A 12,517-nucleotide genomic window follows, 5' to 3' on the forward strand; every position below is an offset into this window, starting at 1 on the left:
TCAATGACAGTGAAGGTGGTGGCAGTAGGAGGAATCAAAGTCAGGATGGTGGTGATGTCTGAGACCACAGGGTACTGGGGTACTACTACTTTGTTGACCTCTCGAAGGTCGATGATAAAACGGTATGCCTTCTCATCTCCCTCTCCCTGTTTCTTGATGATGGGCAAGATAGGGCTATTGCAAACGTTGCTTACCACTTCCTCTACCACTCCTGCATCTATTAGTGACTGAATAATCTTTACCAATGCCTTCTCGCCCTCGGGCGATATCCGATATTGTGGAAGTTTCGGGAGTGTTGCATCGGGTTGGACAGTAATGTGTACTGGGTCAATCAACATGCGCCCTACGTCCGAATCCGTTTTGGCCCACAGATACGGAGGCAGGGTGTCGAGCAGGGATGTGTCAGCATCGGTGATGGAAAACATGCGTCGGGGAGGGCAATGTCTAAGCAGAACGGGGTTGTCGTAAAGGAAAACTCGAACTCCGTCTTGGGAACATCTGATTGTCGCTCGGAAGTGTTTCAATAAATCAAGTCCCATAATGGCGTCAGGGCTATTTGAGGAAAGCAGAAACGTGGTGTCAGTGGTGTTATTTTCTACGTCAAAGAGGATCGGGGCAGACAAAGGGTTAGTGGAGGGCGTTCCATCGAAACCTGTCGATGTTATAAGTGAGCCAGACAAGGGTGCCCCCGGAATCAGTCGTTTAGATAACGCACTACGTGTTGCGCCAGTGTCTACCAGAAATGGAGACTTGGTACACAGGACCTTAGCAGTGACGTAAGGGCCTTGCTGGTCAACATAGAGCTCGACTGGATCCCTCCCTTGTCCCTGGCAGTCCTATGCAAAGTCGTGGGCGTCATCGTAGTCGGATTGCTGGTATTGGTTCTGTCGGGGTCGATCAAATGTATTTGGTCTGCCTGATCTGTCGTTAGTTGTGTCGCTTGGGAGCCCTCGCTGCTGTCCCTTATTTCTTGGTCCATTTACTATGTCCTTGGGGTCTTTGTTTCTGATTATTTCCAGAAGAACTGGGCACTGGGATTTCCAGTGGCCAGTTCCTTTGCAAAAGGCGCACTGGTCCTGTCTAAGGTCTGTACGTCCGGCGTGGGGAGTCAAAGTGCGGTCCTGGGGAAATGTAGCCTTAGGGGCGTTCGTCTGGTAGTTTCCCCGGTATTGGTCTCGCCCTATAGTCACCCCTTGCAGTTGGGCCATCATCACCCTCTCTTTCAAGTCCTTCTTCTTTTTCTCTGTTGCCCTATCGTTTTCATTTTTCTGGTGTTCATAATACTGGGCCATCTGGAGGATAGCCGTAGGTTTGGAGGCTGCCCAACTACTCTCGCTAGCCTGCAGTTTCTGGGAGACCTCCGACAACAGACCCTTGACATAATTCTGGACAAACAGATGGTGTCCGGTTGCAGTGGTCATGTCCTGGCCGCTGTAATCGGAGAACACCGTTTCAAACCGGGAGAAGTATTCTGATACATCCTCCTGGGGTTTCTGGCGACAGGCCGTTACTATCGACCAGTCCACTTTCTTTTCTGGGATCAGGGTTTTTAATTTCTGTACAATTTTATCTGGGAGGTCTAGGATGGCTTTTAAAGGCTTTTGTCCAGGTCCTCGTTGTTTATCGACAGTATCGAGTTGTGACCAAGTGTGTCCGAACAGCTCAAGGTGGTCGACTTTCCGGATTTGCTTCCACACATCAGCTGGTAGACATAACCCAAAAAACAAGTCGATGTCAGCCAATGTCATTATTGTTGAACCTAGGGCTGTACCTAATTCAGTATAGAAGGCAGTGGGGTTTTTACGTAGGTCGGGTAGAGATTTCCGGAATGTCAGAATCTCTTGTCGGTCCCATGGCTGGTAGACCCAGTTGTACACTACTCTTCCTTTTGCATCTTGATGGTTTGCATCATCGTGAGTCCCTGAACCTCGCGGAGGAACCCAGTAAGGGGCAGCCTCTCGTATCGGCATCATGGTGTTAGATTGCTCAGTTTGTGGTCCGGTCGCCACGGATGTCGGGGATTTAGCTCCCGATTCTCGTTCAGTGAGGTGGCGGAAGACCTCAAGCGTACGCGTAAGGAGGTCCGTCACATCACTCTCGCCCTCATCCCCGATATCGACCTTCCGGTACAGAGTCGTTAGGCTCTCGGGACCTTTGTCTTGGTATCGGTCCTCGTATGCGTTCAAGACATGGTAACACAGTCGTACAGTAAAGTGTCGTCTGTAACTCCCTGTATACGATTTAAACATATCCGTGATGTACTCTTCACCTTCCTTCCTTTCTACCAGTGTTCTTACTATCTTGTCGATCCCTGTTAGCTCATCTTTGCTTAGTCTGTTCGTTCTCGCGGAACCGGTCCTTCGGGTCTCAGGGTCACCTAACGTTGTCGTTTGTGGAGTATTTGGTGCAAGAGGTTCGGCCGGCACAGAGACCATGGGGGCCGAAGCTGTGGCACTACCTTCGTTTGTACCTGGGGGTGGTGAGTGTTGTGCTAAGGGTTGGGAGGGGGCATACGGAGGGGGCATGTAGATGATCGGAGGACCTAACAGCAGATCATCGTTGGCTCGTTGTTTCGAGGGAAGATCAGGGTAAAGCGTGGAGGACGTTCTGACCGGGCACTGGCTTGAGGTTTCCCTTTCTAGTTTCTGTTTGGCTTTCTCCCTTTCCTTTATCTCTTTTTCTAATTTCTGAGCAGCTAGGTGGGCTGCTTTTCGCAGCTCTTTTTCCAAACTACTCTCAATTTTCCTTTTACGTTGTTCAGTTTCTTTGCGCCACATGCCGAAACTATCAAGCATAGTGGGCGTTGTCTTGTTTTTACCAAGGGCTGTTTCTAATGTTTTTATTTTGTCATTATCGAAGGATCCTATCAGTGGCCACTGACTTTCTTGATCCTTTTTCGTATATTTATGCCACAGTTTGTTATAGGCTATAGCAATCAATCCATGCTTCATGAACATGTCCTTATTAGGGGTGCCTTCCAGTGGGGCCGGATGGTTCACCTCTAATAAGCGGTCCGGGCTAAACAGGCTACTAATCAGTGGGGAGAAGACAGACATGACGGAGCACAATGGGGACAAAAAGTCAGCACTGCCTATCTTATCACTGTGTGCAAAGACTAGACAGAATATTCCTATTCTACGTTGTTTGCAGGCAGTGAATACCTCATGGACCAATATCAAATAGTCAATGTTCGGTAAAAATAACTCAGTGGGGAGAATAAGTAGGCCCGCAAAGGTCTGCGTTACCTTACCCTTTCGCTATCTGCAAAAAGGGGAGGGGGGCCTCTCCTGTTTGCAGACAGAGAATCTCCAGAAAAACAGTCCGCGAACAATAGTTCAGTTTCAGATAATTAATCAGTGGGGGAGAAAGATAGGCGCGGCGGTTGCATTACCTATCCTCCACTGCTTGCAAAGAGAGAGCCTGTTGTTTCTCCGTTTGCAGACAGTAGATCTCCAAATAAATTAACAATGAGTAATACTAGTATTTTCTAAACAATTCAAATAATCATTTCGCCATTCGTCGTGTTTACACGACCTTACCCGGACCGCATGGACAGTTTCCTGTCTTCCGAATCCAGCGCCCGATCGTCCTCTTTTCCTCGTAATCTTCGCGGCACTCCTGATGGTTCCCAGTCAGGACTGTAGATCACTCGAGAGAGGTCTGTTCGGAACCAGTGAAGTTCGGATGATCGGCTGTCAGACGAGGGTCTATCGGACAGGCGCACTCCCGATCGTTGCAGTCGTTCACTCTGTCGTCAGGACCTCTCCCACTGGATCCACGAGTCGCTGATGGGCCCCACGCTTGGGACGCCAATTGATAAAAAGGTCGCGGACAACTGATGAACAAAGATCCTTAAGTATTGCCCGGCGGTGTCGCCACTTGAACCCACAGAATATTAACCAATGAAGAGGCGGGCGCTGGAGGCGGGAAGGCAGGAAACAAGGTTTATTCTCTCCGGAGGAGAACACATCGGTTCGGACAGCAAGTATCGTCACGAGGTGCTCTAACCGCATCTCTGAGGCCTGGCCTCTTATATACAGGTTTTATTGCTTTATTACAGATTACATGTTCATGGCAATGCTTTGATGTACGGAAAGACATTCCCGGAATCTCCCCTTCGGGCCCGTTCCCACACACATTTACAGTAGAAGTCCCCACCCAGGTCACAACAGGTGATGATTATCGCGCAGCTGGATATTCCGCCGATTCATGGAATGTGGGGGGTTCGATCGGATCTCATGGGGTGGGGGCTTTGATCAACTCGGGGGTCCTTTGATGAGGGAAGCTTTCTACTGTACGGGGAGGGGCAAGGAATAGTATCGGCAGAGCTAGGTGTCGGCCTGGGAACGAGGAAGACAAACGGGCACACGGGGAAAAAAAGGGGTTTGCATCAAAGGGCCGGGGACCATGAAAGGAATGAAGGGAGGTGTCGCTCTGGGAACAGGACGGGGTTCTGAGGCAGAGCTGCGCTGAAGAGGGGTTTATGACTCAAGGCATGTGCGAGCAAGGGGGGTTGGTCAGCGTGCAGGCTTGGTGAGGGCGAAGGGCTATGTCGGGGGCCAATGGCATGCAAAAAGGGTTGTTCTGATCGTGGCACCTAAAATGGCGGGTGCGCACGACAAAAGTGTGGCATCCGGGGAAAAGGCAAGATGGCGCAGATAATGTTTACCAAAGCATATTAATTTTCCACAGTATGGGGTATTTTAATAACGCCTCAAAATAGGTGGTGACCCATTCACAAAGCAAAAGGCGAGCCCTTAGGACCTCTTCCCCTTTGAGAATGTAAAAAAAAAGTTTGTGAGCAGTGGTCAAAGGGAACATTGCCAAGCCATAAACAAACGTTTAAAAACATTCTTGAATAGAGACCTGTTTCCTTTAAAGAAAACATTCTTTATTTAAAATAAAAGTCTATTCTGAATGTGACTGCAGGCATGGTGGCTAACTGATCTCTGAAAGCCACCATCTTGGTGTTGGCATCCAGTCAGAGTAAGTCACAATTTCAGGAGCAGCTCCTCCGTTATAGCAGGGGGGCATTGAAAAATAAAATGGTAATTAAGTTAATTAATTGCCATTTTATTTTTTGTCATCCCGAACGAGAGTCAGGACGGGGGCGGGGCCTCTGCTGAATGGCAGCAGCAGCAGGGAGGAAGGTGAGCTGCCTTTTGCACTTTTTTAAAGTGCACGTGTCTCTTTGGCCGTCCGTCTTGCGACGGTCAACCACACAAGCACACTTTAAACTTCTCTAACCCAGCTGTCTTAAGAAGGCTGGGTTAGAGAAAGCAAAATCCTCCAGTGCTCTTATGAGTACTGATAGAGGTCGCTCCCACCAATCCTGGCACTGCTCTGATGCCACAGAGATGGAGCTGAGGAGGATAGTCACTGTGGGCTTAGATGGAGTTGGGCGAGTACACAGGTCAGATGTGTTAGATTGTTTACACTATTTTGTCTAATGTTTCTGGTCCCGTCCCACATCTGGGAGGGCAGACGTCCCAAGTACAGAAGGAAGAGGGCTGTGGATGAAGGAGTAGGACACAGTTGAACAAGGTAGAGGAGGAAACCTAGGGGCAGCCTTAGAGAAAATCCATTAGAGGTAAATACAGAAAACTGACATTGAAAAAGCCTGGAACAAGCACAGTGACTTATCAATATAATAGTTTATGGAGGGAATGCACCAGTTGTGGGGATCTTTAGGAGACATCGTGCTGAAGCTCTGTCCTCCAGTGAAAAGATATACCTAATCCCATAAAGGACCTTCAGGCAGGTACATTACACCGAATAAGGTCTCTATGGAGCACATTCATTTGTTTTTCTTCTTTTTGTAGCACTGCGGTGGGTGTCCTTAGCTGGATAGCGCAGGGCCTTGAAAAGGTGGTACCCCAGCCAACGTGGAGCCCAATGCAAGGCCGTGCCTATGGAACACCAGAGGAAGAAACTGCACATAAGGAGAAAGGTGACTAAAATCTGGCTTTCTGGGGCTTTTCATGGGATAGTCTTGGTGTCTGCAACTATGGGAAAGGTACTCTCACATCATCATTCTGTTTGCGTGCAACAGGAGTGTGACCTCAAAGGACACAGTAAGCGTAATTGTGTGACTGGTGATAGTTCTGTGTCACGTGGGATACGGCTTTGTATGTGTCTCTGTGTGTGCAGTATGTGCTTATGTGTATGCCTTAGGAAAATCACCTGCTCTTCATGTGTGAGAGAGCATGTGAAGTGAGCTTGAGTGAGGTAGACTGTTTGAGTATGGGAGGAAATCGCGTGTGTCAAGAGTGAACGAGTGAGGTCCACTACATATGTCATAAGAGTGTCTGCAAAAAGAACAATTGATGAGCAGAATGTAGAACAATGTCATACATTCACTCCAGTACAGAGATATGGACCTAAATCCATAGTTTTTCTGCTCCCATGCCAATCCAGGTTGAACCCATTCATATGCAAATCAGTCTTGACCCTGCGCCCAATGGTAACAGTCCAGCCCGAACTGCCAGGCCAGGTCCTCCCTAGACTGGAAACCAGCATCTTAGGACTGGTTTTGTGGTTTCATCCCTCATCAGCCAGGATAGCTTGACTCCAGTGTCATGGAGAGCATGGGACCCACCTCTGGGCATACCCGTCCCACTCGGGGTGACAAATTCAAAAAGAACAATTGATTGTCAGAATAAAGAACAATGTCATACATGCACCCCAGTACAGAGATCCGGGCCTAAAGCCTTCGTTGTTTTGCTCCCCATGCCATTCCAGGTTGAACCCAGTCATGTGCAAATTAGTCTTGACCCTGAGCCCAACAGTCCAGCCCCAACTGCCAGGCCAGGTCCTCCCTGGACTGTAAACAAGCATCCTAGGACCGGCTTCAGGGTTTCACCCCTCATCAGCCAGAATAGCTTGACTCCAGTGTCATGGAGAGCACGGAACCAACCCACGAATGGGCATACCTGTCCCACTCGGGGTGACAAATGCAAAAAGAACAATTGATGGACAGAATTCATAACAATGTCATAAATTCTCCCAACTACAGAGATCTGGGCCTAAATCCATCGTCTTTTTGCTCCCCATGCCATTCCAGGTTGAACAAAGTATGCTTTGACACCACTTAGAGGAGCAGTAACCTCTCACCCTATAGTAATGGCTGTTGGTGAATCATTCCGCTTTCCATGAGTGCACGTACTACGATGTATGAGGGTCTATTTTACATCTCAAATGTCCATTTTAAAATGGTACAATTTTTTAATGTTATGTTTTTTCTGCAGCTCCCCGTAGCCAAACCATTTTTTGAACATTGTCATGTTGGCAGCGGCACTCACTATTAAATTTCTTAAACTGCGTATGATTATATATCAGAATTTCATTCTGTAGTGTTTAGAAGTTAGAACTGGAGATCACGTGGTATTGCTGTTTGTTCTCGGCGAAGTCGCGTCTGAAAGGTTCTTCCCCATACTTACAACACCATTGCTGCAAGCTAGCCTGGCTGATGAAGGGTGATGCCCTGAAAGCGGTCCCAGGATTCTTGTTTCTGGTCCAGGGAGGACCTGGCTTGGCAGTCCGGGCTGGACTGCTCCCACAAGGAACAGGGTCAAGGCAGATTTGCATATGGCTGGGCTCAAACTGGGGTGGTGTGGTGATGGATTAAACCCAGATCCTTGTGACGGGGGAGAATGTTTGCATTGTCCAGCGTTCCGTCCATCAGTTGTTTCTTTTGCATAAGAGCGTCTGCGTCATAAGAGAGTAAACAGATGTTGTGTAGAAGTGAGAATATAGTGTTGTTGTGTAAATGGGTGAACTCTGGGGTGATTTGTACACCTTGTGTGTTATTACCATAGGCGCATATTGTGCGGCTACACTGGAGTCCTCAAAGATGAGACACCAGTGCTTGACAGCAAAAATGAGTGTGGCTGTCATTTCTTGCGAGGGCCTGACATGTAGCTGCATGAGAGAGCCTCTCCTTGTGCGTGGGCTTGTGGAATGTGTCTGAACGAATACAGGGGTCTGTGTGACAATGTGAGCTGTGTCTGAACGAGGGGCCGCGCCGTTCAGCTTGTGACAGGACGTGGGCACAGCAAGCTCTGGCAACTGTCCTTACAATGTTAACTGCTCCAATGGTGTAAACATGTATTCTAAACATTTAAGAGACTCCCCCTCCCAAGACTGGGAAACACTCGGCCACGTCAGCAAACATGTCACCGTCCAAAGGCCTCACCCCTTCAGCACGTGCATCTTCACAAGCTAGGTTATTGCGGCCGGGGTCATTCCCATCAAAAGATCTGACACCAAAATGGAAATACCCCTGGCAAACCAAGGAATGTCGCTTATGCGTAGGTTGGGACGAGTCCCTCCTACACTTATTATGCATATGCCCTTCCCTCGTAGTGACCCGAAGAACGGTCCTCCGGGAAGCCTTCAGGAAGGAATAAATACGGACATGCAGAGCTGCTGTCATCCAATGCCTGGGGGGGGGGGCGGTGGCTATCAATCCACTGTCCTGCAGAGCAATCAAATTTCTCAAAATGGCAGCAATAGAAATGGAAAAAAAGGAAATCATTCACTACTTTAATAAGTTCCAGCATACCCATTAACGCCATTGTCTCAATGTTTCAAATTCTTTTGTTTTTAAATTTAAAATGTATTTTTACTCATGGTGGTTCCCCACCCTTTTATGATTTTTTTAAATGAAATCAAATAAAAGTATTTATGACTGAACTGCTCCAAAGCATGTATTCTAAACATTGAAGAGACCCCCCTCCCCAGACTGGGAAACACTGGGCCACGTCAGCAAACATGTCACCGTCCGAAGGCCTCACCCCGTCAGCACGTGCATCTTTACAAGCTAACTTCGTGCTCTGCACTGCAACGCCTGGCATGTATGTATGTGTCTAATGTGTAAATGTAAAAACATCGTCTCATTTATTTATAGATTTAAAAGGCCCGCTTTTCACAGTTTTTTTTACCTGTCCCTGAAAACACTTTACTCTGGCAAATCTCACAATTCTGTGGTTTAGATTTATGGTTTTAAAAACAAACGTGCCTCTCTTATTAATGCTTGTACTGTACCGGGAAGTTCATAACATGTCGCCCGTCTCCGGTTGGTCCAAAGGCGAATATGCTATCTATGTGTGAAAAACATTTTCTCCAATTCAGCACCTTTTACCTTTGCAACGCTATTTTTGGGTGTCATATGAGGAAGATTTTTGTACAACTGGGAAATCTAATATATTTTACAAGTAGGCGTTTTATTTTCCGTGTCTTCTTTAAAATGTATCACAGCTTGTAGTGTAAGGTTAAGTAAACCACGAAGCACATCAGAAGCAGTGAAGTAGTTGATCCCAGTCTTATGTAATTATATTAAGCATTAATACAGTAATCTACGTATTCAAAGAGCTAACATCTTTCCAGCAGCAAGTTTCCCAGTGCTCAACCTGTGTATCCTCTGAATGGCCTCTGCCTGCAGCATCTGCCATAGAACAATGTGTTTCTGCCGTTGTCGGATGGAATGAAGCCCTATGCTTCATTTGGAGAGATGGGCCATGGCTGTCATTCAGACCTGGCACATCAACCAATCAGAAGGTAGTACAAGGTCTCTTGGCCCTTGCAGTCCTTGGCTGTTCGCACAGTGCAGAACATTGAAACGTATGGCAGACAATAATAACAGGGATTCATGAAACTAGTCCTCTAAGCAATTTAGCATAGTTTCAAATATGTGTGTATTTATTTTGCTTTGTTTTGTCACTTCAGGCTCATTGGAGGAGATACTGACAAATTATCCAGACCGAGCCTAATACATATAGGGACGGTGCATAATGAGGAAAGCTGTTTGAAGTCCAGTATATTGCTGTGCTATGAGAATGATGATAAGGCCTGTGTAGTAAGAGAGGCTGTATAACTGAGGTCCTTTTGCTTTGGCCACTCCTGGTGGGAATTCAAGAACGATCTTAAAACATGACCACTCGATGGAAGATAGGATTCAATGGAAACTGCCCAAAAGACGTGGAGCAACCCACAACCTAGAGTGTCACAGAAGAGATGGGTTTTCAATTCACATCGAAACTTTAGGAAATTTGCCTCCATTCTGAGTGTGTTGGAACAGACTCCCAGAGTTGCAGTCCTTTGATGGTCGATGCGTTTCCGGCTTAACGGGTGTATCCGGTTGGATGGCTAGTTAGGAAGTTGCATGAGGTTGACTAACCTTTTTCTTGGTGGGGTAGGATAAATAGACCATGCCTGCATAGCCATGGGTGACGCCATGTAAAGACATGCACAAGAAAAGCATTCTGAGTTCTGGTTAATCTGGAGCCACTAAGCAGGCTTCAGGGTAGACAAGATGTGGGTAAAGTGCACGCGCAAGAATGAGCTGAGCAGCATGGGTTTGGATTCCTTGAAGGTTTTTGTTGTCCTTTGCTGGCAGCAGTGTAAAATGGCCTTCAGTATTCCATGCAAGGTCAGGCTGTAGCATGCAGTAATGTGTTGTGTAGGACAAGGATTTCTGTGAATAGGCACAGTTAATGGGATCTCAATTTTTGGTGGTTGAAGCATAACTAATTTGTGCCACATCGACTCCAGGTTGGTGTTTTGTGGGGATTTCCAAATCTCTTGTACAGCGTGGTTTAAGTCTGAGTATTGTTGGTAAAGGGACGCGAGTCAGTGTTGTACACTACAAAGTTCAATGTTAGTGTTTTAGGAGCTTTCTAGTCCTACCTTGCTTTCAAAGTGCACCACAGTTATAATACAGAATGACAAATGACCGCTTCAATGAAGGAGACTGGATTAATTGTAGACATATTTCCAGGGAAAATGTTCTACATTCATGGGGTGTACTGGTATCTTTCAACTCCATGTGAGAGCATTTTTGTTGGCATAACAATCCTTAGTGAATGCACCCCTAAAAGAATTGTTTTGGAATGCAGGTGCTTGGACCGGTGTCCCTTAATCCAGGAGTGACCCCCGGACCAATGAGGAGGTGGGGATTGGAATTGGAAGTGGATTTGTAGAGCGCATAGCTACCCGTGGGCGTCTCAGCGCTGGACTCGCAAGATTACATCTGGAACAGAGTGACCTAGGGGAACAGTCAGGTCTTCAAGAGCCTGCGGAATTTTAGTAGATTGGTCTCCCTACGGATGTTGAGGGGTAGGGACTTCCAAAGCTTGTAGGCATTGTTTGAAAATAGACGTCCTCCTGATCGTGCTTTCTTGATTCTGGGGATGCTTGCCAGGGAGAGGAGGTCGGATCTTAGCTTCCTATTAGCTTTGTATGGTTTGATCAGGGATCTCAAGATTGGGGGTCCCTTGTCTTGAAGGATTTTATGTGTGATGCAGAGGGTCTTAAAGTTGATTCTTTCAGGGATTGGGAGCCAGAGTAAAGAGTTTAGGGCAGGCTTCGCAGAGCATTGGTTTTTAGTGCCTGTTAGCAGCCTGGCTGCCGAGTTCTGGACATGTTGAAGTTTGTTGATGACCGATATCGGTGCGCCAAGGTATAGAGCGTTTCCGTGATCTAGTCTGGACATGATCAGGCCCTGAATGAGGAGTTTTCTGGAGTGAGGGGGTAAGAGAGGGAGGATTTTGCGTGCAGTGCGTAAGAGGCCAAAGCAGGTTCCTGCGGTTTTCCTCGCTTGTGTTTGGAAATTGAGATCCTGGTCGAGCCAGAAACCTAGGCTCTTTATTTCTTTTTTTGGGATAGGATTAGGTCCCATGCATGATGGCCACAGAAGTTTGGTGAGGAGTTTGGGTTGATTGCCAAGTTGTAGGATCTCTGATTTGTCACCGTTGAGTTTGAGGAGAGATTCGCTCATCCATTTGGAGATGTTTTTGAGACACGAGCATAGGTTTTCCTGGCAATGGGCCGACTGGTTTAGGGAAACTACGAGTTGGGTGTCATCGGCGTACATGATTAAATTTATGCCAAAGGGGGCTACAATTTCCTCCAGGGGGGACATATAAACATTAAATGGTGTGGGGCTTAAGGATGAGCCCTGGGTAACCCCACATTGGAGAGGAATAGCTCTGGATCGTGTGATTCCTTCGGCGACCTGAAAATCGTTCTGTGTTCTAAGAAGGATTTGAGCCAGGATAGGGCAAGGCCAGTGACTCCGATTCTGCTTAGATGGTGGACGAGGATGGCATGGTCCACCGTGTCGAAGGCAGCACTGAAGTCCAGGAGGATTACTGCTGCCGACCCCCCTGCGTCCAAGATCGTTCTTGCCTCTTCAACCACTGCTATAAGGGCGGTGTCAGTGCCCTGGCCCGGCCGGAATCCTGTCTGAGAGTGATGTAGGAGTCTGCTGGATTCAAGGAAGGTGGAGAGCTGTTGATTGACGAATTTCTCCGCCACCTTGCTGATTCCAGGTAGAAGGGAAATGGGTCGGTAGTTGCCCAGCTCTAGGGGGTCAAGGGGAGTTTTTTTAGCAGTGCTCTGACTGTGGTCCTTTTCCAGTTGGGGGGGACGATGCCCTTTCCTAGGGAGGAGTTTATTAGGTTAGTGATGAGAGGGGTCACGGTGGGTGTCACAAGTTTAAGCTTATTGAGGGGTGCAG

At 47.5% G+C, this 12,517-nt stretch overlaps 1 protein-coding gene across 1 annotated transcript in view; it reads left to right on the top strand.

Annotated features, from left to right (window-relative positions):
• CNGB1 (cyclic nucleotide gated channel subunit beta 1) overlaps window positions 1-12,517 on the top strand; it is a 1,191,945-nt gene that overhangs the window by 157,349 nt on the left and 1,022,079 nt on the right. The window contains 1 exon segment of the mRNA XM_078668834.1: window positions 5,823-5,950. Coding sequence (XP_078524960.1) covers window positions 5,823-5,950 — 128 coding nt within the window.

This window comes from Lissotriton helveticus, chromosome 12 (genome assembly GCF_964261635.1).
Source record: "Lissotriton helveticus chromosome 12, aLisHel1.1, whole genome shotgun sequence".
NCBI classification, from domain to species: Eukaryota; Metazoa; Chordata; class Amphibia; order Caudata; family Salamandridae; genus Lissotriton; species Lissotriton helveticus.